The 22,074-nt window shown below is 44.0% G+C and overlaps 1 protein-coding gene across 7 annotated transcripts in view; it reads left to right on the forward strand.

The window, feature by feature from the left end:
- Positions 1-22,074, forward strand: part of LOC137434919 (DNA-binding protein RFX2) — a 205,977-nt gene that overhangs the window by 63,419 nt on the left and 120,484 nt on the right. For all 7 annotated transcript variants that reach the window (XM_068128163.2, XM_078784817.1, XM_078784813.1 and 4 more), the window contains exons 4-5: positions 13,983-14,054; positions 15,499-15,575. In XM_068128163.2, coding sequence (XP_067984264.2) covers positions 13,983-14,054; positions 15,499-15,575 — 149 coding nt within the window. The remainder of the gene's footprint in view (positions 1-13,982; positions 14,055-15,498; positions 15,576-22,074) is intronic.

Here is a 22,074-nt window from a genome sequence, read left to right on the forward strand (position 1 = left end):
GTCTATCATGAACTGGTTAGGTTTGATGTTCAGCTGAAGGTGCGGGAATTATTTTGTAATTTTAGCCAGGGTACCGATGAGTGCTTCTTCATGAAGGGCACCGTGGAATCTTGAACGCCCACTAACTAATGCTAGCCTATGGGACACAGTCTATCTGAGAGTCAGCGTGCACATTGATGTATCGCCAAGAGTTTGTGTATATATAGGTATATATATACAGTCACGTGAAAAAGTAAGTACACCCCATGTAAAGTTTTGACTTTTTCAACATATTTCAACATACAGCTATTTGATCTTCATTTCAACAATATTGATAGATAAAGGTGATATAATATAACAAATATCATGAAACATTTACATTTTGTAGTCCATTGTATAATTTAAATAAACATAAATGCAAAGTTCGCATGTGGAAAAAGTAAGTACACCCCTACATTTATCACGACTTCAAATACCTAAAATTAGAATCAGGTGCACCAGCTCAGGTGCAAATGATAAGAACATGGTTAGAGAGGATCTTGGAGGAACCTGTCTTATTTAAACCTCAGACATTTAGTTTGGTTGGCTCTTTGTTGTTGAAGTGTGCGGCGTCACCATGCCTAGATCAAAAGAGCTCTCTGAGGCCTTCAGAAAGAAGGTTATAGATGCCTACGAGTCTGGGAAGGGATTTTAAAAGATCATCAAAAAACATTTTGGAATCAATCATTCGACTATCCGGAAGATCATCTACAAGTGGAGAAGATTCCAAACAACTGCCAACTTGTTCAGGCCAGGCCGCCCCAGCAAGTTCAGTCCGAGAGCAGACCGCAATATGCTGAAAGAAGTCTCTAAGAACCCCAGAATGTCATCACGGGACCTACAGGTAGCTCTTGCCACTGTTGATGTCAAAGTGCACGAGTCTACTATTAGAAAGAAGCTGCACAAATTTGATCTACATGGGAGGTGTGCCAGGAGGAAACCTTTGCTGTCCAGAAAGAACATCAGGCAAGACTAAAGTTTGCCAATGAACACCAAGGCAAAGACCAGCACTTCTGGAACAATGTGCTCTGGACAGTTGAGTCAAAGGTAGAGCTATTTGGCCACAGTACCAGAAGACATGTTTGGCGAAAACCAAAGACAGGATTTGACCACAAGAACATGATACCAACTGTAAAGCATGGTGGTGGAAATATTATGGTTTAGGGCAGCTTTGCTGCACCAGGGCTTGGGCAGCTCACCATCATAGAATCCACTATGAATTCTTCATTGTACCAGAGGGTGCTTGAGGATAATGTGATGCCATCTGTCGGAAAGTTGAAAAGTTGTACCAGAAAGTTGACTATGGTTTTCCCCTCCGCCCATCCATGTGTGCTTGCGTGCGGACGTGCGTGCGTAAGCGAAGGACCAAATTCTAATTTGGTGTGTGGGTGCAACTAGGCATATGGAAGAACCCTATTGAAAATTGGGTCGCCACGTCAAAATCCAAGATGGCCACCGCCATGTTTGTCTGAACCTTGTGAGCGGAATATCTTGAAAAATAAGCGAAGTACCAACTTCTAATCTGGTGTGTGGGTGTATCTCGGCATAAGGAAGAACGCTATTGAAAATTGGGTCGCCACGTCAAAATCCAAGATGGCCGCCACCATATATATGTCTGAACCTTGTAAGCACAATATCTTGAAAAATAAACGAACTACTAACTTCTAATCTGGTGTATGGGTGTATCTACGCATAAGGAAGAACTCTATTGAAAATTGGGTCACCACGTCAAAATCCAAGATGGCCGCCTTGCGTCTTCCTCTTTGTCAACTCACATCACTTCACCGACGGGGGACCTAGGCGTAACGCTTGTTTATAAGACAAAGGGAAAGAAACGGAGAGGCAGTCTTCTTAATTCTTACCTACCTAAACCCAACAGGTGCCTTCACACACAGGGGATGACACACGGGTTGATTCGTACCGATGTACGTGTCGACGCCGACTTGGGTCCGCCACTTCCACCGCGCAGCCCACGGCGCCTCAGGACGCACAGCTTGAAGGTCCGCACGAACGACGAACTTCAGCGCAGGAAAGGCGAACCAGCACGTCAGACAGCCAGCTTCAAGATCAATCAACAGATTCAGCAACCAGGATTCATCAGGGAGCCAGCGAGGAACATCAGCGAGGATTCAGCAACCAGACAGCCAGGATTCAGCAAACAGCGAGCCAGGAATCAGCAACCAAACAGCCAGGATTCAGCAACCAGCGAGCCAGGAATCAGCAACCAAACAGCCCAGCCGAAATGCGATGGGCATCGGCTTATATTGGGTGGCAAAAGCTCCCTAGAATGTTCAGTCCAGACCTGATTGGCTGTTCTGCCCGTCCTCGATCTCTCATTGGTCAAAGTTTGCCGTCGCAAGTTGCTGAGGCAAAGTCCAGACCTGATTGGTTGTTCTGCCCGTCCTTGATCTCTCATTGGTCCTGCGTGCCCACGACCTGTCATTGGCTGCTCTCTGGTGACGTGGGTGGTTCCTTTAGCCACGCCCACCTGCACATCGTTTGAATTCCTGGCTAACTCAACGCATATTGGTATGGATGACTAAACATTGGGAGGGGAGTTAATCTTTACATTTAATAAGAAATAACTAACTACTGCAGGCTACATGTTGTCGTGCAATTAACTATCTGGGGTTTGCCTTTATGGCAAAACCGCAACAGTATGTTGCAACTCAAGTTTGTTTACGGTATACAAAAATCGGGGTCCAAGAGGTTTTACCGGGGGTCAAAGTGGATCCAGATTTGACCCCCGAAAATAGGCATGTGCTTTCTTCACTGAAACTACACACACACAATTTCGATGAAACTTGACCACAACCTTCACCACACGTGATGTACCAAAGTTTGTTCACGACATTTAAAAAAATCAGGGTTTAAGTGGGTAGGTGTGAGGGTACCAGGAACGGGGGGGGGTTGGTGGTTGTTGACTAAGTAAAATAGGATTTTGCTCCCTTCTCCGAAACTACACACACAATTTTGATTAAATGTGATCACAACCTTCATCACCCCTGATGTATCGATGGTTTTTTTTTACGGCATTAGAAAGATCGGCATCCACGGGGGTCTGCTGGGGGCTTGTGAGGAGGTTTCCCCACCCCCCCCCCCCCCCCACAAATATTTTTTGTTTGTTTGTTTAAAGGCTCATGATTATGTTTGTATGATTCTACATGCTGCCCTGTCTTCCAGCAACAATTGAAATTTTATAAAATACCTTGATAGTGTTTAAAATACCTTTAGTCAGTGTAGTATACTTCTTTCTTGTACCGGGAGAGCACCCAGGGGTATTGCCCCTATTTTTATTTTATTTTAGGCTGACAAAGGACTACTGCTTGAAAAGTCAGCCACACCTCATTTTCAGTGGTGTAAACAAGCTTATCAACTCTTTTGATAAAATCCATTTGCTTTTTACACTTTCTGTCACACAGATCCCATATGCTGTAGACCTAACATGTACCTCTGGGTGGGGGAGTGGGGAGTGGTGGGTGGGGGTTTTTGGTTAATTTATATATTTGCAGGAGCTAGTTTTTAAAGACTCCAGAAAGTTTTGACTTCCAGCAACAGCATTCACATTTAACGAATGAGCTAGTTAATGTGCAGGCAACACAGGGGAAAGGCGTTAACAAGCATGTTAGCGCTTCGAACGAAGCTTTGCTTTTTTCCGAGTGATGCGGATCAGTTGTTGTTGGTTTGATTTTGACTTTTATTTTTTGCCGATTTGATGTTGGAATTTGGCTGTTGATTATTCCATGCAAGAGAGTAGAATGCTTGTTGTTTATTACACCTTAAGATGGACAACACTATCACAATACGTGTCGGTTTATCTTCTGTGCTCAGCACACTGTGGCTTATATATAATGAATACAGAACAGAATTAATCCAAACAATGCAGGCATGAGTCTTTAAAAATAATGATAGGAAAAGCACTGTTTAATGTCGATAAGCATTCGCTACTTGTCCAAATATATATATATATGTGTGTGTGTTTGTGTGTATCTCTCACTCTCTCTCTGTGTGTGTGTGTGTGTGTGTGTGTGTGTGCACGTGTGTGTGCGTGTGTGTGTGTGTGTGTGTGTGTGTGTGTGTGTGTCCCTCTCTCTCTCTCACTCTGTCTCGCTCACTCACTTTCTTTTTATTTTCTCTCGCTCCTTTCTCTCACTCTCGCTCTCTTGTTGTCCCCCGCCCCTCTGACAAGGTCCGAGACGGGCGACATTAACATGAAGACCGACCGATCATCCTTCCATGTACCTTTGTGTACGCGATATTTGAAAAACCTGTGAACATTTTGCTTTCATATTACAGATATCTATTCCTCATGCCATTACCGCCAACCTAATGAGATCATACCTGTAATTGGCTGAATTGTGTTGCCACGGCAACCATCTCAGTACTTGGCTTGTGCACGCGATATTTCAAAAACCGTTCAACATTTAGCCTTCATATTATAGAGATGTATTCATCATACCACCCAAAAGGTGAGGGACCTAGAGTATCAGCCCTTTGTTTTCTCTCCCTTGCTCACTCGCACTTTCTCCGTCTCTCTTGCTCTCCCTTTCTTTTTCTCTTTTTCTCTCGCTTTCTTTATTTCACTCTCGCTTTGGTGGTCTTCCGAAGGCAGGTTCAATACTGCCAAAGCAGCCTCATGATAAGGATTGTACTGGGTGGTTGATAAAGATTATACACTACCTCATGATAAGGATTATACACTACCCAGTGGTAGAAAATATAGGAATTTTGAATTTGCTCAGGGTATCTTCAAATATCTTGCCTTCTGCTCACCGAGTGATATCAATCGTCAATCAACTAATGTTAGAGCACGGGTCCCCAGCTTAAGGTCCTTGAGAATGACGGCACACTTTGTGATGCAACATCCTGCCTGCGAAGCACCAATCTGACAGTTTATAGTAGGGCTAATAATCAAACACAGGCTAAATAGCTCAAAGGCAAGTGTGCTACCACTGCACCATCCTGTTGGAGAATACAATTACAGTATAAGAGAGCGCTTAAGGATTTCGACATGTCAAGAGATTGGGTATTGTATATTTGATGCTACAAGGTGTACTGTGCACTTGCATATGTGTTAATGTAAAATTTTGTGCAATGCTTCACTTTCAGCTCTGGGGCAATACTATGCTGAGGCCCTGATGTCTAAAAAGGCATGACCATTACACACCATGCCATAGCCATAGCGCTGTGTCTGTTACGAATTGATTCACAGCCAACAACATTGTCTGATAATCTCCAGTGGCACGTCCAGACCCACACTTTAAATCCAATCTCACCCCTCTATAATGTCTTAGAAACCTGCCTGAAAGCAAAAGTCAATAGATGACAAACCACAACTAATTTTTACACTTGTTAGAAATGAAGTATTACACATTATTACACCTGATATATACAATGTTGGTGGTAGTGATATCCAATTGTAATTGTAATACAGTTAACAGCTACACTTTAACCTCGCATATATCGCACCTGTCCGCATAGAGAAAACAGCTCGGAATGGGCTTTGATATACAAATCCCAACAATTCTTGCAAGTGATCATTGTGCTTGAGATAAGTGGATCGAGAAGATGTGTGAAGTTGCTGTCTCATTCTGTAATCCAATCATAGACAACACAGACTGGATAGTTGGTTGTGTTGTCATCCCACATCATCTCTTACCTGATAGAGAAGCAGCACACACCAATCGCAGAATGAGCTTTGTCTACCACATTGCCTCGAGGTTCATGTTATATCAAATGGCCCTGCATTAGAATGCAGGGACCAAAAATAATTTAGCTGTACATGAGAATCACATCTCTTCCTGTAAGCCACAAAGGAGAGAAACTCATGCCATGCCTATAATTCATTCAAATGCCATGCCTAGCATCCCAGCCTGATGCATTCCTGTTGTCTACATTTGCACTTCCATGGTGGTGACAGACAGGAATTAAGTGTGGTGGAAACATCGGTGCTGATGAGAGGAGAAACAACAATACGATGGACGCAATGAGGAAACACAGCACATGATAACTGGACTGATAGCAAAAATGTTTCAGCCATCAGAGGTTTTAACTTTGGACCTTTGGATGAATGATCCCAGTGTGTACCCCGGTTTAGAATAGGTACACCGTATCCCTGCGCATCGTAAGAGGCGACCAAGGGTTGGCGTCAGGAAGGGCATCCAGCCATAAAAACATTGCCTCAAACAGGGAACCATGATTGTCATGGGGCCCGCAAGGCTAACCCCCGCTCTAGCGGGGAAAATGGCCTTAAAACGATCATTCATTCATTCATTCATCAGAGGTTTTAACTTTGGACTGCATGTATCTTTCTTCACCTTTCTTCTTTCTGCTATTTTATTTGTCTTGTTTTATCGCTACTTGTTTTCTAACTTACTATTTGAGTTTCTACTTTGATTTTTGCCATTGCTGCTTTCAGTCTTTTTCCAGTAATTTGTACCTTTACATTCATGGTGTCCTTTAGTTGTTTAAAAAAAATAAAATAAGCTTTTCACAAGTTTCATATACATGGGTAAAGAACCTTTTTTTGGTCCTGCTGATGATGCCCTTAAGGCAGAAAGAGTGTTGTGCATGACTGATATTATGACAAGCCTGTGAAAATCCATGTGGCTTTGGACTGTAACCCTTTTTGAGTAGTATTCCGTACAAACGCTTTGTTCAGATTTCCCGATTTTTCCCCTCAGCCAATTAACATTTGTATGGCTGGTGCTAATGACCCAAACAACAAAGGGCAAAATGCGGCTGCAGACATACTTCTTGGTGGCAGCCCAACTGTTTCAAAACAGACTTTAGGTTCAAATGCAAGCTAAACGTGCTCCCAGGCCATTATACAAATAGCCTGGACTGTTGCGCCTATCACATTTTCACGTTTTGCATCATAAAATCTCTGCTACATTTTATTGCTTCAACCTCTTGACAATAAGGTGAAACATAATTCATGAGATTACGTTGTCTTGTTATTTTGGCCGCCGTGCAGCGGGAGACTGCAATTGGGTGTGTGTCAATGTTTTCTTATTTATTTTAACAACCCTTTATTATGAGATTATGGAGAAGACTAATTATTAATTGGGTTGATAAGTCAAAGAGCAAAGTCACAGTAAGTACAAATAGACCTTATTAGCTCGTCTGCCGCTCGTCAGCATGAGACAGCCGGGTTTTGTAATCGCTTTCGTGTTTCTTTATTTATTTACCATTGGGCTTCAGTGTCTGTTCAGGCCGTAACATTTTTACCATTTGAGCTTTTGTCATTAATTTTTCAAAAAACCTTTATGAAAATATGGAGAATACTTGTTTATTAAATGTACATTTTTTTTTGAGCTGTTGTTTTTGTCAAGTTTAGTTTGACCACAAAGTGGACGGGATTTGCATTTCACGATGCTTTCTAGTTACCGTCGCCAGAGAAGAGGGTGTTGCATTGGAGTCCATTTGTCTGTCTGTTTGTCTGTCTGTTTGTTTGTCTATACAACACAACAACATGCATTTTAAAGGCCATTTTCCCTGCTATAGCGGGGGTTAGCCTTGTGGTCCCCATGACAATCTTCTCCATTTTGCCCTATTTTCTGCATCTCTCCTTGTTAACCCCCTTGCCCGCATTTCTTCTTCAACCATCTTTAGCCAAGTCTTTCTCGGTCTTCCCCGTCTTCTACTTCCTTCTACATTCATTTCCATCACTCTTCTCAACCAGTCACTTTCATCCTTTCTCAACACATGACCAAACCATCTCAACCTGTTCCTCTTCACAGCATCAATCACAGGCTCTATTCCCATCATCTTTCGCAATTCATCATTTGTCTTCCTCTCTCTCAACGATACTCCACACATCCGTCGAACCATTCGCATTTCCACCCTTTCCAACCTTCGTTGCTGCTCTACGTTCATTACCCATGTCTCGCTCCCATAAATCATAACACTTCTCACACATGCAGCATACACCTTTCCCTTCAGCTTCAACGACACTCCCATCATCATCAGCACGCCACTCAATTCCCGAAACTTCTTCCATGCACATCTCACTCGAGCAACCGTTGCCGAGTCTGATCCACCTTCTCCATTCAGCATGTCTCCGAGGTAGCAAAATGTTTTCACACCTTCCAGCTTCATGCCGTCTCCAAGATCCAACTCAACATTTCCTCCATCTGCAGCTCCCTCTGTGCACACCTTACATTTGAATGTCGCTGCCACACTGGTTAATGACCCTCTCAGACCACTACATTTTTGATGAACCCACTCAGCGCACATTGTACACTGAATGGAGTTCACTCTGACACCCTTCCTACACACAGCACAGGCCCACTTCCCAGTTCTTTCCACCTCACCACATGCTTTACCACTTGCCATCACCTTCGTCTTTCCGATAATCACCTTCAGACCTTTTGTCTCCATACATTCCTTCCACGTGTTCATCTTTTCCTTCAGTCCATCCATACTTTCCGCAATCAACACCAGATCATCTGCATACAACAACTCCCTTGGTAAACCCTCCTTTACATTCTGAGCCAGCACCTCCATCACAGCTACAAATAGTAGTGGACTTAGTACCGACCCCTGATGCACTCCCACCTTCACCTCAAACTCACCACTGTTCCCGTCCTTCATCCTTACAGCTGTGCGCGCTCTTTTGTACATTGCCATCACTACTCTGATCAACCATTCCTCCACTCCTAACTTCCTCGATGCCCATGTCAATACTTTGCGTGGAACCCGATCGAATGCTTTCTCCAGATCAACAAACCCAAGAAACAACTTCTTCCTCTTCTCCATGTACTTCTCCTGCAACTGCCTCACAATGAAAAGCGCGTCTGTCGTTCCTCTTCCTGGCATGAATCCAAACTGCATTTCGTCGATCTTCACTTTCTTCCTTATCCTCCTCTCCAACACCCTTTCCAATACCTTCATTCCATGTTCCAATAACTTTATCGCTCGGTACGAGCCACACTCCAGAGGGTCACCTTTCCCCTTGTATAGAGGGACAAGGGTACTCAGTTCCCAATCCACTGGAATGCGGCCTTCTTTCACCACCAGATTACAGATCTGTCATTCTCTTCACGCCCCAACTTCCTGCTGCCTTCAACATATCTCCCACAACTCCCGTCGGCCCTCCCGCTTTTCTACCCTACATTGCTTTTATCGCTTCCTCAACTTCCTTCTCAGTTATCTTCTCTGCCGGTCCTAAAACTGGGTTACTCTCTATGTTGCCATCCCATTCATTCTCTGTATTCAACAGCATTTCCATATATCTTTTCCATCTTCCTTTAATTCCATCTGGGTCGACAACGATTTGTCCCACTTCATCCTTCAAGCAACTCACCCCCATCACATCACACCTCTCTTTCGCTATCTGCTTTGCAATCCTGAATACTGCTTTCTGACCCTCTTCCGAATCCAAGCGTTCTCCGAACATTTTCCTACATGCCTCCTGCGCCTTTGCTACCTCTTTCTTTGCAGCCTTCCTGGCTGCCTTATAACTTTCATGCTCTGCTGTTTCTGCTCCCGTACCCTTCGCCTTCTGCCACTCCTTGAACTTCTTCCTCTTCTCATCAATCCTCTTTCCAACTTCATCATCCCACCACCATGTTTCCGAGTGCCTCGGTGGTCCTTTTGTCCATCCACATACCTCACCAACGGCTCCCAACAGACTAGCTTTCAGTGACAATTGACATCCAACCACTTTCAAGCTCAACCACATCATCCTCGACCCTACTCAATCTCTCTTTTAATGCCTCCCTTACTGTCACCTCTTTCAACCTCCACACCTTCATTCTCGGTTGGTACTTCACGCGCCGAGCTCTCCTCGCACCTTTCACCCTTACGTCGCAGACAACCAAGTGGTGCTGTGAAACAGCCTCCTCCCCCTGGATCACCTTTGTGTTCCGGAGGTGCCCCCTATCTCGCCTACGCACCATCAGGTAGTCAACGGTTGTCGTCGACCCACCTGACGTGTATGTAACAAGCTTATTATCCTCTTTCTGGAACTGAGTATTACAAATCAACAAATCAGCTCCATCAGCAAACTCCAAAATCCTTTCACCTTCTCCATTTCTCACACCATATCCGTAACCCCCATTAACTCCGTCAAAACCATCCATACTCCTTCCCACATGTCCATTTAGGTCTCCTCCTACCACAACAACTTCCTCATCTTTCACGTTTTCCATCAGCTTCTCTATCGCACACCAGAACTTGTCCTTCTCTTCATCGCTCCGACCAACCTGCGGAGCATATCCCAAGATGACGTTCACCAAGAGCTTTCCAATCATCATTTTCACCATCATCAACCTATCACTCACTCTTGTCACACTCACCACACTGTCTACAAACTCCTCAGAAAACAGGACACCAACACCATTCACGCCCTCCGGGCACCCTTGCCACACAAACTTGTATTTCTGTCCCTGCCTACCCTTCACCATTCTCACACCACTTCCCTTCCATCTCGTCTCTTGCACACAACATATGTCCACTCTTCTTCTGACCAATACTTCCACCACTTCTCCTGATCTCCCTGTCATTGTCCCTACATTCCATGTCCCAAACCTCAGAAACCGATCTCCACTTCGGGCTGTACCCTGCCCACATGTAGTTGTAATTGTCATGGTTCTCTTTTTGAGGCAATGTTTTTATGGCCGGATGCCCTTCCTGACGCCAACCCTCTTAGTCGCCTCTTACGACACGCAGGGATACGGCATACCTATTCTTATCCAGGGTACACACTGGGAAACGTTTAAAACATGGAAATTCTGGGGGGTGGCGGCGTCAGCATCACGGCTGCGGTTTAAACATATTTAAATAAATATTTAAACAAAACCATGAAAAACAATCTGGGAAAAGTCTCTAAGTGAGAACGTGGATTTGAGAAAGCAGGAGCAGAGGTGAAAGAAAAACGAGATATAGGGGGCGGGGCACAAGTCGAGACAAGGAGGCCGCACGAGACACCAGGCCGCACGAGGCGCACGAGGCGCGAACAAAGAAACGACTAATTACACACAAATTTGCAACAACTACAAAACCAAAACCAAATAGAAACACACAATAACACATACACAACAAAATACGCAGCCGAAATTTGACAAAGAAACGAACGGGAAAACACTCAAACTTTGATGCCGTGGAGAGATCGAAGCAAGCCTCGTCGCTCGAAGGACCGGAAGTCGAAGTTTGTCTATACAGAATAAATATGATTGTCGCTGAAACCGTTGGTCCGATTTACAGGAAATTTTCTCCATAGGTGCACCTCCGCCTGTAGAGTTTTTTAAAATCATAATTATGATGTCATAGGTCACATGGTACGGGCACCATCTTGGAAAAACCCAAAAACCTTGCACCTCTATTTCTCCGAAAGCGCTGAATAGAAAAAATTGAGACATGGCTCATTGTAAAGAACTCCCCATGGGGAATAACATATGTTAATGATGATGTCATAGGTACCTCCATTATGACGTAATAATTCGACAAGTACAAAACTTCATCCGATCAAGATGAACTTTATTGAGCATCATTTAGGGATAAATTGGTGGAGGAAAAAAAATGATGACGCCATCGGTCAGGTGCTTCGGCCGCCATATTTGTTTTAACACAAAAGCCTTAAAAACCACTGAAAATACATCCTGGTGAGGGTTTGCAATCTCTGATAGCTCTTTTTCTTGTTACAGTTTGCTCTCTCGCTCCTCTCCTTCAATACCACTCATTCATCCACCTGCTTGTTTGTGTGTGGTTATTTGCCTACCAAACACCCGTTAATCCTCTGCCGCCTTGCTTGTCCACAAGTGTGGATTTTGTAGACACAAAACAATGGGCTACTTTTGCCATTGGCTCTTGATCCTAAACAAATTTCGAATCAATTTATCCAATTGCATATTGCAAACAACGCTTGCTTCATTAGCCAGAAAAAAAATTGTAATCAGTTCTACTTAACACCCCATTACCTTGATATACTGCATTTGTATTTCCTCACTTGTTAATTGCCTTTGGATTTTGTTTTTGCCTGAACACAGCTGACCCTTAGTTTTTATTTAATACTGCATATGTATTTTTTAATGTGTTTGCAATTTCACTGGTTTTCGTAGCTAATATATATATATATTTTTTATTTGCATTGTGTTTGCACAGCACAGTGTCAAACGTGTAATTATAAATATTGTGTGTGTCGTCGGTTCTTAACTACATTTGTGGGTTTCAGAAGGTGGAATGGAGCCCTCCCAGGTCTCTAACTGTGTGTGTGTGTGTGTGTGTGTGTGTGTGTGTGTGTGTGTGTGTGTGTGTGTGTGTGTGTGTGTGTGTCCATGCAAGTTGTTGTCTGTGGTTGGCTGCTATATATACACATGGGTGGGTTTCAGGAGATGGAACTGAGACTTAACAGGTCTCAAACTATCCGTGTGTGCATTTCACAGATGAAACACAGGGCAAGGCATTGCCAGACAAACACATCATATAAAAATAGGGGCAATACTCCTGGCACTCACCTGGTAGAATACAGCAGTATACTACACTGACTAAAGGTATTTTAAACCAATTTCAATGGTTGCTAGAAGACAGGGCAGCATGTAGAATCTACTTCTACTTAATACTATAACATAATACTGAAACGGATTAATTCTGATTAATTGATTAATCTGATTAATTGATTAATTAATCTGATTAAACTGATTAATTCTCATACTAACATAATCATAAAACTGAAAAAAATAAAATAAGAACTTTGGGGGGGGGCGGGAACTCCCCCCACCCCACCCTCCGTAGACTCCCTGAGACCCCGATTTTTCTAATGCCATGAACAAACATTGGTACATCATGGGTGATGAAGGTTGTGTGATCAAATTTCACAAGCATTGTGTGTGTAGTTTGGGAGAAGAGCAAAAACCTATTTTAGGAGGTCAAGCCCCTGCATCCTGCATCCTGCATCACACCTGCATCACACCTCCTTCAACTCTGATTTTTATTTTTTTTCTATGCAGTGAACAAACGTTGATGCATCACGGGTGATGAACGGAATGTTGTGGTCAAGTATCATTGAAATCATGTGTGTAGTTTCGTAGAGGAAAACAAATATCTATTTTGCACAAAGGGTGTGGGGGGGGCAACCCTTCCCTTCCCTTCCCTTCCCTTCACTTCCCTTCCATTCCCTTCCCTCCCTTCCCTTCCCTTCCCCTCCCCTCACCTCATCGTAGATCCCTTGAGGGCCAGACGTTTTTTTTAATGCCTTGAACAAGCTGTGGTCCATCATGGGTGATGAAGTTGTGGTCAAGTTTCATTAAAATTGTGCGTGTAGTTTCTGAGAAGAAAGCAAATACATATTTTGAGGGGAAATCCTACCCCCCCCCCCCACCCCCCAGTACACCTCCTTAGGGCCCAATTTTTTTCAATTTGTTTTTATTTTTTTCTTAATGCTGTTAATAAACTTTGGCACAGCATGGGTGATGAAGGATGCGGTCAAGTTTCATCGAAGTTGTGCCTGCAGTTTCAGAGGAAAATGGGGGAGGGTGAGGGGTCAAACCTTGACCCACTTTAAATTCATCATACTCTTTACTTCTCTTTTATTTAAGGACTGGCTTGGATGAGGGCTATATAGTCCGTGACTGGAGCCTTCAACGTAAAAAAGTGTTTCCGGATTGATGGACTGACGGACGGACAATCGTCATCCTATAAGCTCCCCGGAACTGCGTTCCAGTTGAGCTAAAAATTACATTTAGAAGATAATGAATGATTTAAGGGGGTTATTTGCAGAAGTGAAGAAATAGGGAATGGAGGGGGTGGTGGGTAGGCTATTTTTATAGGTGCTATTAGAAAATTGCGTGATTAAAAAAGTCTTGTGGCAGGAGTTATATGCTGTTTGATAAATGTTTCAATTATTTAAAATATGTTTTTAGTCCAACCTTTCCTTGCCATAGTGTTTGTCAGGAAGTCTTTGTTTGGCCCACATGCCTGTCCATGCCCTGACAGATGCATTCTTTCCCTACCCACATGCATAGCGTCTCGTGGTGCAGACTTCAGCCCAGCCACAAAAGGCCACACAACCCCAACGTGTGCAGGTGCCACAACAGGTAAGCATTGCATGAACTAACAACAGCACAATCGATCTAACAAGTTTCTATTTCATTGATGTCCTTCCTAAACATGCCTTGAAGCTTTTCCCAATTTACATTTCACCTTATGTCTTTAAAACTTGTGATATACTGTAATTAATACATTTGTTCATACCACACTTTCACAGTTCACAGCTTTTTGTTTTGGCCTCATCACTCCCATATAGCGGTGACAAATGAGTCCGCTGAGATTCCCATCTCCTTCGATTTCTGGTGCAGTTTGAGTTTTTTTTAGCTCAATTTGTTTTCATGAGAATGTACTGCCATCCTTTTGCCCATCCCCCAACATGGAGGAGCGGTTTTTGTTATTTTATTGACATTTTATCTTCCAGAAAGGTTGTTAGAAGACGCTTAGGAGCCCCGTTTGCCCCCAATGATCACTATTTAACTCGTATCTGGAGGATTTGAGATCAGAGTTACTTTCTTATAAGACTGCCAACCAAGTCTCTAGAGCCCCACCTACCTACCATCTTTAAGACTAACTTACTTCTATAATTTTGGGTTTTAGTGATTTTGTCATATTTTATATTGTCACCTCTTAGCTGTCCAGTCTGGATTAATTTCCCAGCGTGACTACAATCTGTCATTCTGGTGCTTCACAGGCAATGCATTCCATCAATCAGTATGCAATCCTTCAGAAGGGACATTGAGTCGGCTGTCCTGTGGTACCCTTTGAAAAGAATAGATCATTGTATTCTGATACTCTGGGAAACTTCCAATGTCCTGCACTATTCTCTGGGGGTAACTGCATAAGCAGTATAGCCACACCCCCAGAAATTATACCACCCTGCAGTGATGTTACATTTGCATAAATGCATCTTTCAATACTCTGCCTCACTATGACTCTCCTGATTTTTAACTGTCTTCAATGACCGATTTGGTAGGATCCATGAGCTTCCATCCAATGAACAGTTGTTTGTTTTTTACAGTCATGAGTCTCATATGTGTAAACCTTTGAGATGGATGTATTTTCAATTGGTACAACTTCAGGAGTAAAATGTCATTTGTAGTAAAAACGGTTCTGATATTGGATTTTATTGTTTTTTCAATAAAAAAGCAATGGTGTTGAATTATAGAGCTTAAACATTGAGTCTCATGGTATTTATAGAGCAAGTATAGAGCAATTTATAGAGCAATTTATAGAGCCTAACAGGGAAAACAAATCAGTGATATTAATAAAAAAATAATTCTGCATTTTAAGTAAACTTGATTAGTTTTTTCTTGTTGGCGTAGTCCTTTTATAACAATTTTGACATTTTAACTGACAAGCACCCTTTTATGTTTTCTGCTTTGTTAACCCAATCAATACGTGTTACAGAAAACTTGGCCTTCTGTATCATTGCAGGAATACTCTTCCTCCCTTGAAAGCTTTCCCTTATCTTCACATATTCTTGCTTCTCAGGTTCAGGTGCAACATGTCTACCCAGGACATGTCCAGTATGTGGAGGAAGGCGATGCGATTTACACCAACGGAGCCGTGTAAGCCCTTCAATCTTCTACAACAGGGGTCTCCTTCGAGGGAGCACACCTCAGAAAGGCACCATGGCAAAGATATAAACAGAAAAAAGAGCAAAACAAGGTTTTGCCAAGTTACATTGCATTTTCTTTATTTATCATCAGGTAGAAAGTGAGAAAGCAAATAGAGTTTATGTGTATCCAAATGCAGTGGCCATTTGTGCAATACTTAACCTTCCCCTTCCTTCTTCTTGGTTGTCCTCTCATATATTCATATATGTATATATATATATAAATATATATATATATATATATATATATATATATATATATATATATACATAAATACATATATACATATATACATATATATATATATATATATATATATATATATATATATATATATATATATATATATATATATATATATATATATATATATATATATATATTGTTACGGACGCGGCTAGGATGTTATTTGCTGAGCGGATGGCCGCCGCGCCCGAACAGTTACCCCGACTAACCCGATTCCTGAACGTTGGCCAAAATCGCGCCACAGATATTCAATAGGGAAAAGACAAAGGCGACACGGATGTGAAGAAGAAGAAGGAGACAAAAAGGTTTTGCAATGCGAATATAATTTATTACTATGTACAGGACCAAAGAAACCAAGGAAGAAGGAAAGATAAGAAAATAAAGCAGAAAGAGGGACGGACCAGAAAGACACAGTGAAAATACTAGCTTAACTAAACAGGCTTAACTTATTACCCAGGACAGAACAAACAAAACAAACTCACGTACGCAAAAGGATGGAAGGGCAGGAATCGTTTGGAGGGATGAGCAGTTCGAATCACAGGGCACAGCGAGCAGGTCCACTCCGGGCGGGAAGCGAGGAGCCGGCAGCTCCTTGTATTCAGCTTTACACCGCACACCGGCAGGGTCACTCGCTGCCCCGTCAGGGCTTCACGCGGCTGGTTGAAACAGGGCTGGTTGAAGCGGCTCTTTGTCAAAGGCTTTTCGTATCTCTCACGCAACAACCACCCAAAGGCTTTCCGTATCTCTCACGCAACTCCGGTGCAACTCTCAACTCTCTCCCGGTGGACTGCCAACCCTCTTACGCACCTGGACTCATCTGCCGTATCTCTGGTGTATCTTCTCCCAGCGATCGTCGCACCCTTCTCTCATACTTTCAGCGTGGGTCTATCATGCCCTCGTCGGTTTCGGTACCGCCCTCCCCCCCGTGCTCTGTTTCGTGACCTTTTATGGCAATCCCACGGGCTTGTCTCCTTATTTGGGCATGGCGCCGACGGCACGCCCCTCGTGGCGAGCCACGGGCTTGTTTCCTTATTTGGGCATGGGGCTGAACAGCCCCGCCCTTCGTGGCGCGCCCTGGGCTTGCCTCTCCCTGGCGACCCCGCCCCTCCTGTTCAAACAGAGCACGGAGCACATATTCACTATAGCAGCGAAATGAGAGGGCGCGCACCCCACGCTTGTGAACTGCTTTACCCAGAGATGGAGAGTTTGGCTGGGAAATGGAATTATTGAAGGGGAGCTATTCTTAATTGATTCGGTGCAATGGAGTATTAATTAATGGGAGACAAAGCCTTACACTAATACACATAATAAGGATATAACTACTGAACAGGGATATATGGTGTCCTTTGTGTATGTTTTATGGAATTGATTACGGGAACGCCCTTTGACCTTTATACACAGACTGGAGGCAGGAGGGTCCAGAATAAAGCAATAAAAAGCAAAAAAAACACAATCCTCATATCCACCACAATATATATATATATATATATATATATATATATATATATATATATATATATATATATATATATATATATATATATATATATATATACATATATATATATATATATATATATATATATATATATATATATATATATATATATATATATATATATATATATATATATATATATATATATATATATATATATATATATATATATATATATATATAGTGTGTATATATATATATATATTGTTACGAACACGGCTTAAGATGTTGCTTGACCGAGCGGAATGGCCGCCGTGTTCGCACAGTTTACCCGATTACCCCCAACTCACCCGATTCCACTCGAACGTTGGCCGAATCGCGCTACGCTAAATCAATGATGGAAAGGACACAACGGCTGGGATCAATGAAACGACACAAGGGGTACAGTTCTCAAGACCTCCGGAGGAGGATATAATTGGTGGTGGAGAAAAGGGGTAGATTACAAGGTAATGAGGTAAAGACACAGAAGAGATAGGCACTTAGACACAAGCTTATCTATCCCAGACAGACCACAGACAAACGGAACAAGACTGACTTACACAGGGATTGATGGCAGGGAAGGACAGGCAGTCGATAGCACAAGGTGCACCTTGGCTCAGGGACAGGATACAGCTCAGTCTTTGGGAGGTCTCTCGGCGCTCGGAGGGTGCGTCCTTTCTCCTTCAGCTCTGCGCGCATCTGACGTCACCTCCCTCTTTCTGCGCATGCTCAGCGGGGAGTGACACGCCCTCGGCTCGTTGGCTCCGCCCCAGATGGGATCGGTCCGCCGCTTCTATTGGGTGCGGGGGTTACCGGGCTCCGCCCTTGACGAGGAGCTGACAGCGAGCCCCTACCTGGTAACCCCGTCGAGCACATGCTCGATGGCGGCTCGTTGGACAGGCATGGTGCACTCCCAACACCCCCTACCAACCAAGCCGGAGTGAGGACGCACACTCCCCGCGCCGCCGCCGTTGTTGTTGTTGTTGTTGTTGAACCGTGAGGAAGAGCTGCGGGGAGGTATTGGGAGGTCCTAAACTTCCTAACGGTGCCATACAATCACATTCTGGTGCAACGAAGAGTCAGAATTAATGGAAACGAGTCCTTAACTGACATAGACTAAGAATAACTAGCAAGATGTCCTATAGTTGTCTACGTGAGATGCGGTGGACCTGGATGCGACATTTAATGGGGGAAATAGGGGAAGGTCGGGTCTACAGAGTGTTGTTTACAGAAAATGGGACTAGGGAATGGGGGATTGGGGATAGTTGGGAAGTATTGAGGAAATAGGGGAATATTTACAAGTGGATATGGATGGATCCAAATCCCATATCCGCAACAATATATATATATATATGTATATATATATATATATAGTGTGAATGCATATATATATATATATATATATATACAGTATACACACTATATATATATATAAATAAATAAAAAACCACCTTTAGAGGCCATTTTTCCCCGCAAGCGGGGGTTGGCCTTTTTCGGGAACTGTGGTTGTTGTTGTTTTTCGGTCCCCTTTTTGAAGCAATGTTTTACGGCCGGGTGCCCTTCCTGACGTCAACCCTTTTTGCCGCCTTTAACGACAAGCAGGGAATTACCAGTGAACTGGTACTCAATTTGCCGACCTCGGAAGGATGACAGGCTGAGTCAACCCCCCTGGCGTTAATTCAGCGATTGACCGGGATTCGAACCCAGGATCCTAGGATCCTAAGCCGGCACCCTAGCCGCTAGCCCAACACCAGGGACCAGGGATATATACACACTATATATATATATATACTGTATATATATTGTTATGAATTTGGTAGAGCAACATCTAGAGCTAGGTAGATCTGAATAGGTAGGTATTCGGCTGTCGTGACAGGGACTCTACATGTAATAAGTTCTTGATGTTTAGGCGGTTGTCGGGGGAAGATGTATGATTGTGGACCTACCTGGAGGTTCGAGTGTTAAATAGTGAGGGATTAAAGGTAACGCCCCTGTGAGTCTCACCTAGTAATCAAACCTTTGTCCATTATGGCACTGCAAACCACATAAACATTAGTTAGGTCCTTAGCGCAACATTAAATAATTCCTTTCCCTGACAATGACTTCGGAACAAGTGGATAGGAAACCAGGCCAAAAACACCGCCACAATACACCGCCACCGTTTACACCTCCAAGGCCTACAAACCTCGCCTGGCACACGGAGGACACCGAGCACACAGGGCAGTCGGCAGTTGGCACACCGAGGACACCGAGCACACAGGGCAGTCGGCAGTTGGCACACCGAGGACACCGAGCACACAGAGCAGTCGGCAGTTTGAGGCAGTTCGTTGAACAGTGGCACACAGGGCACACAGGACTCAGCAGAGGCAGCATTTCGTGGGAGCAGTTCGTTGAACAGTTGGCACTGAACAGTTGGCACTTGGCTGCCAGCACTCCCGCAGAGAGTCGAGTCGAGTGGCTATCAAAGGAGTCCTTCCTGTCCCTGGTCAAGTGGAGTTTGTGCCCGCGTTGGAGGTCGTCGACGCAGGGTGCTTTTTGGTGCGTGGTGCTCGGCCTTGTGGGACTTGGAGCGAGGGACCTCGTGGTGTGCGATCGGGCCGAAAGGAGCGGTGTTGGACGGCCGCCACAAAGACGACGAAAGACAGACAAGATAAGCCCGAATCCGCGTATATTTTGAACGACGTGACGTATTCTTTTCGTAATTCATCTCCCTCGTTTTGTGTTTGCTGTCAGTCGTGTGGGGACGTCCCGATCTAGGATATTAGATTTACCGGCGGGCTTTTTTCACTGGCTTTACTTTTCCATAATAAATCCTTGTATTATTTTCTGTATATATCTGAACGCAGTTTCCTGGGTGTTTCATTTTAATAGATAAGGCTGCGGAGCTTTGTTGCGTCTGCCCTTCCGCGCGTTTAACTTTGTGTTGAGTTTGAATCCGCCATTGAGTTTTCGCCTCGGGAGTTAAAGTCTCGCAAATCGGCCATCCGTAACTGTGGTGTTAATCACGGTTGCGTAACAAGTGGTGTCAGGAGTGTAGGATTTGAACCCGTCGGACAAATTTTTTTGTCCGCGGCGAGACATCGACACGGTCGGGCGTACATTGCGCCCGACGTTCGAACGCAAGATTTTTATAGTCGAGGCGGAGAAATTTAATAATCAATCGGGCAAACGGAGCGCGATATCGCGTCTTCGTCAAATTTAAATTGTTTCAGGAATTATTAAAATAAATACGCGCGCGGGAAACAATCTTCCGGAAAGCGGATGTCGGAAATTGATGAGATGGAAGTACGCAGCGAGGCCTCCGTCAGCGTCGGGAGTGAGCCGGAAATAGGGGAATTAGATGTCGAGGTGAGCCTTGGAACCTCCCCCGTCCCGAGCACCAACTTATCCCCCTCCCCCACCGGGGAGTCGGGAGCAGTAGGAACGGCCCCGACAACCGACCAGATGTTGGGTCAATTGCTTCGAAAAATGGAAGGGATGGAAAAGAACGGTGAGCGAAACCTTGCAGAAATTCGGGGAATAAATGATAAAATTGACGGGCTGGAAAATAAAATGAGTAAGGAAATTGAAGGAATAGAAAGAAAAATGGAGTCCCAGGGGAAGGAATGTAGGGAAGGAATGAAGGGAATGAGTGATCGATTGGAGGAACAAATTGAAGGGATGGAAAATAAAATGGAGTCGCAGGGGAAGGAATGGAGGGAAGGACTGAAGGACATGAGTGACCAAATTAATGGATTGAAAGGGGAAATGAATGCTCAGAACGAGCAATTGGAGAATAGAATTAATGCCCAAACAAAAAACATGGAGGGGCAAATGGATAGATTGAAGGAGGGTTTGAAAGAACAGATCGAAGGGATGGACAGCAAAATTGAGGGATTGGAGGGAAAAGTGAATGAACGAATGAATGAACAAATGAAAGAGAGGAATGAAAAATTGGAAGGAAAAATTGGGGAAATGGCACAACAGCTGGGGAAACGAATTGATGGCATAGAAGGGAGTGTGCAAAACCAAATTACGGGCGGACTGGGGGAATTGGAGGATAAAGTAGAAACTAGGGGGGGGGGAATGGAAAAAGCCATAGGGGTGGCAAGTGAATCGATACGGACAGAATTAATGTCAAAAATAGAGGAGGGCGTGACCCAGGCTGTCCGGAGGGGGGAAGCGTTGGAGGGTCGAATTGATAAAGCAAATGGGGACCTGGAAGGCTATCGGGGCCGGGTGGATGCCAGAATGCTACAGCAGAGTGAGGAATGGGGACTGCTCAACCGACAGGGGGGCAAATTGGCCGAGGAGGTGAGGGGGTTGGAAACCCGCATAAAAGAGCAGGAGCAAGGGTTAATTGAGAAAGGCCTGTGGGGGCCACTAATGGATAATGAAAGGGTGAGTGATTTTATGCAGGAGCGACTGGAGATCTGGGACAATACCATCAAGAAGGAGGTTGGTCGGGTTCAAGAGAGCCTGAAGGAAGAGGTGAGTAAGTCGGTTAAACATCTTCAGGACCAGATTAAGGTGACCCAGGAGACCCTCACCACGAGCCACATTTGGACACCAGAGGCTCCGAAACGGAATACCCAGTTGGGGGGGTGTTTTGGCCCCGGACTGGATTTGGACAGAGAGGAATCGGGGAATAGAGTCTCTGGAAAAACAATCCCCTCGTACATTTTGACGGATCAGGGAGCCTCGAGGCTTTCCTGACACAATTTGAGTGCGTGTCTCAGCTCAATGGTT

Source organism: Myxine glutinosa, chromosome 1 (genome assembly GCF_964187855.1).
Source record: "Myxine glutinosa chromosome 1, kmMyxGlut1.1, whole genome shotgun sequence".
Taxonomy (NCBI): domain Eukaryota; kingdom Metazoa; phylum Chordata; class Myxini; order Myxiniformes; family Myxinidae; genus Myxine; species Myxine glutinosa.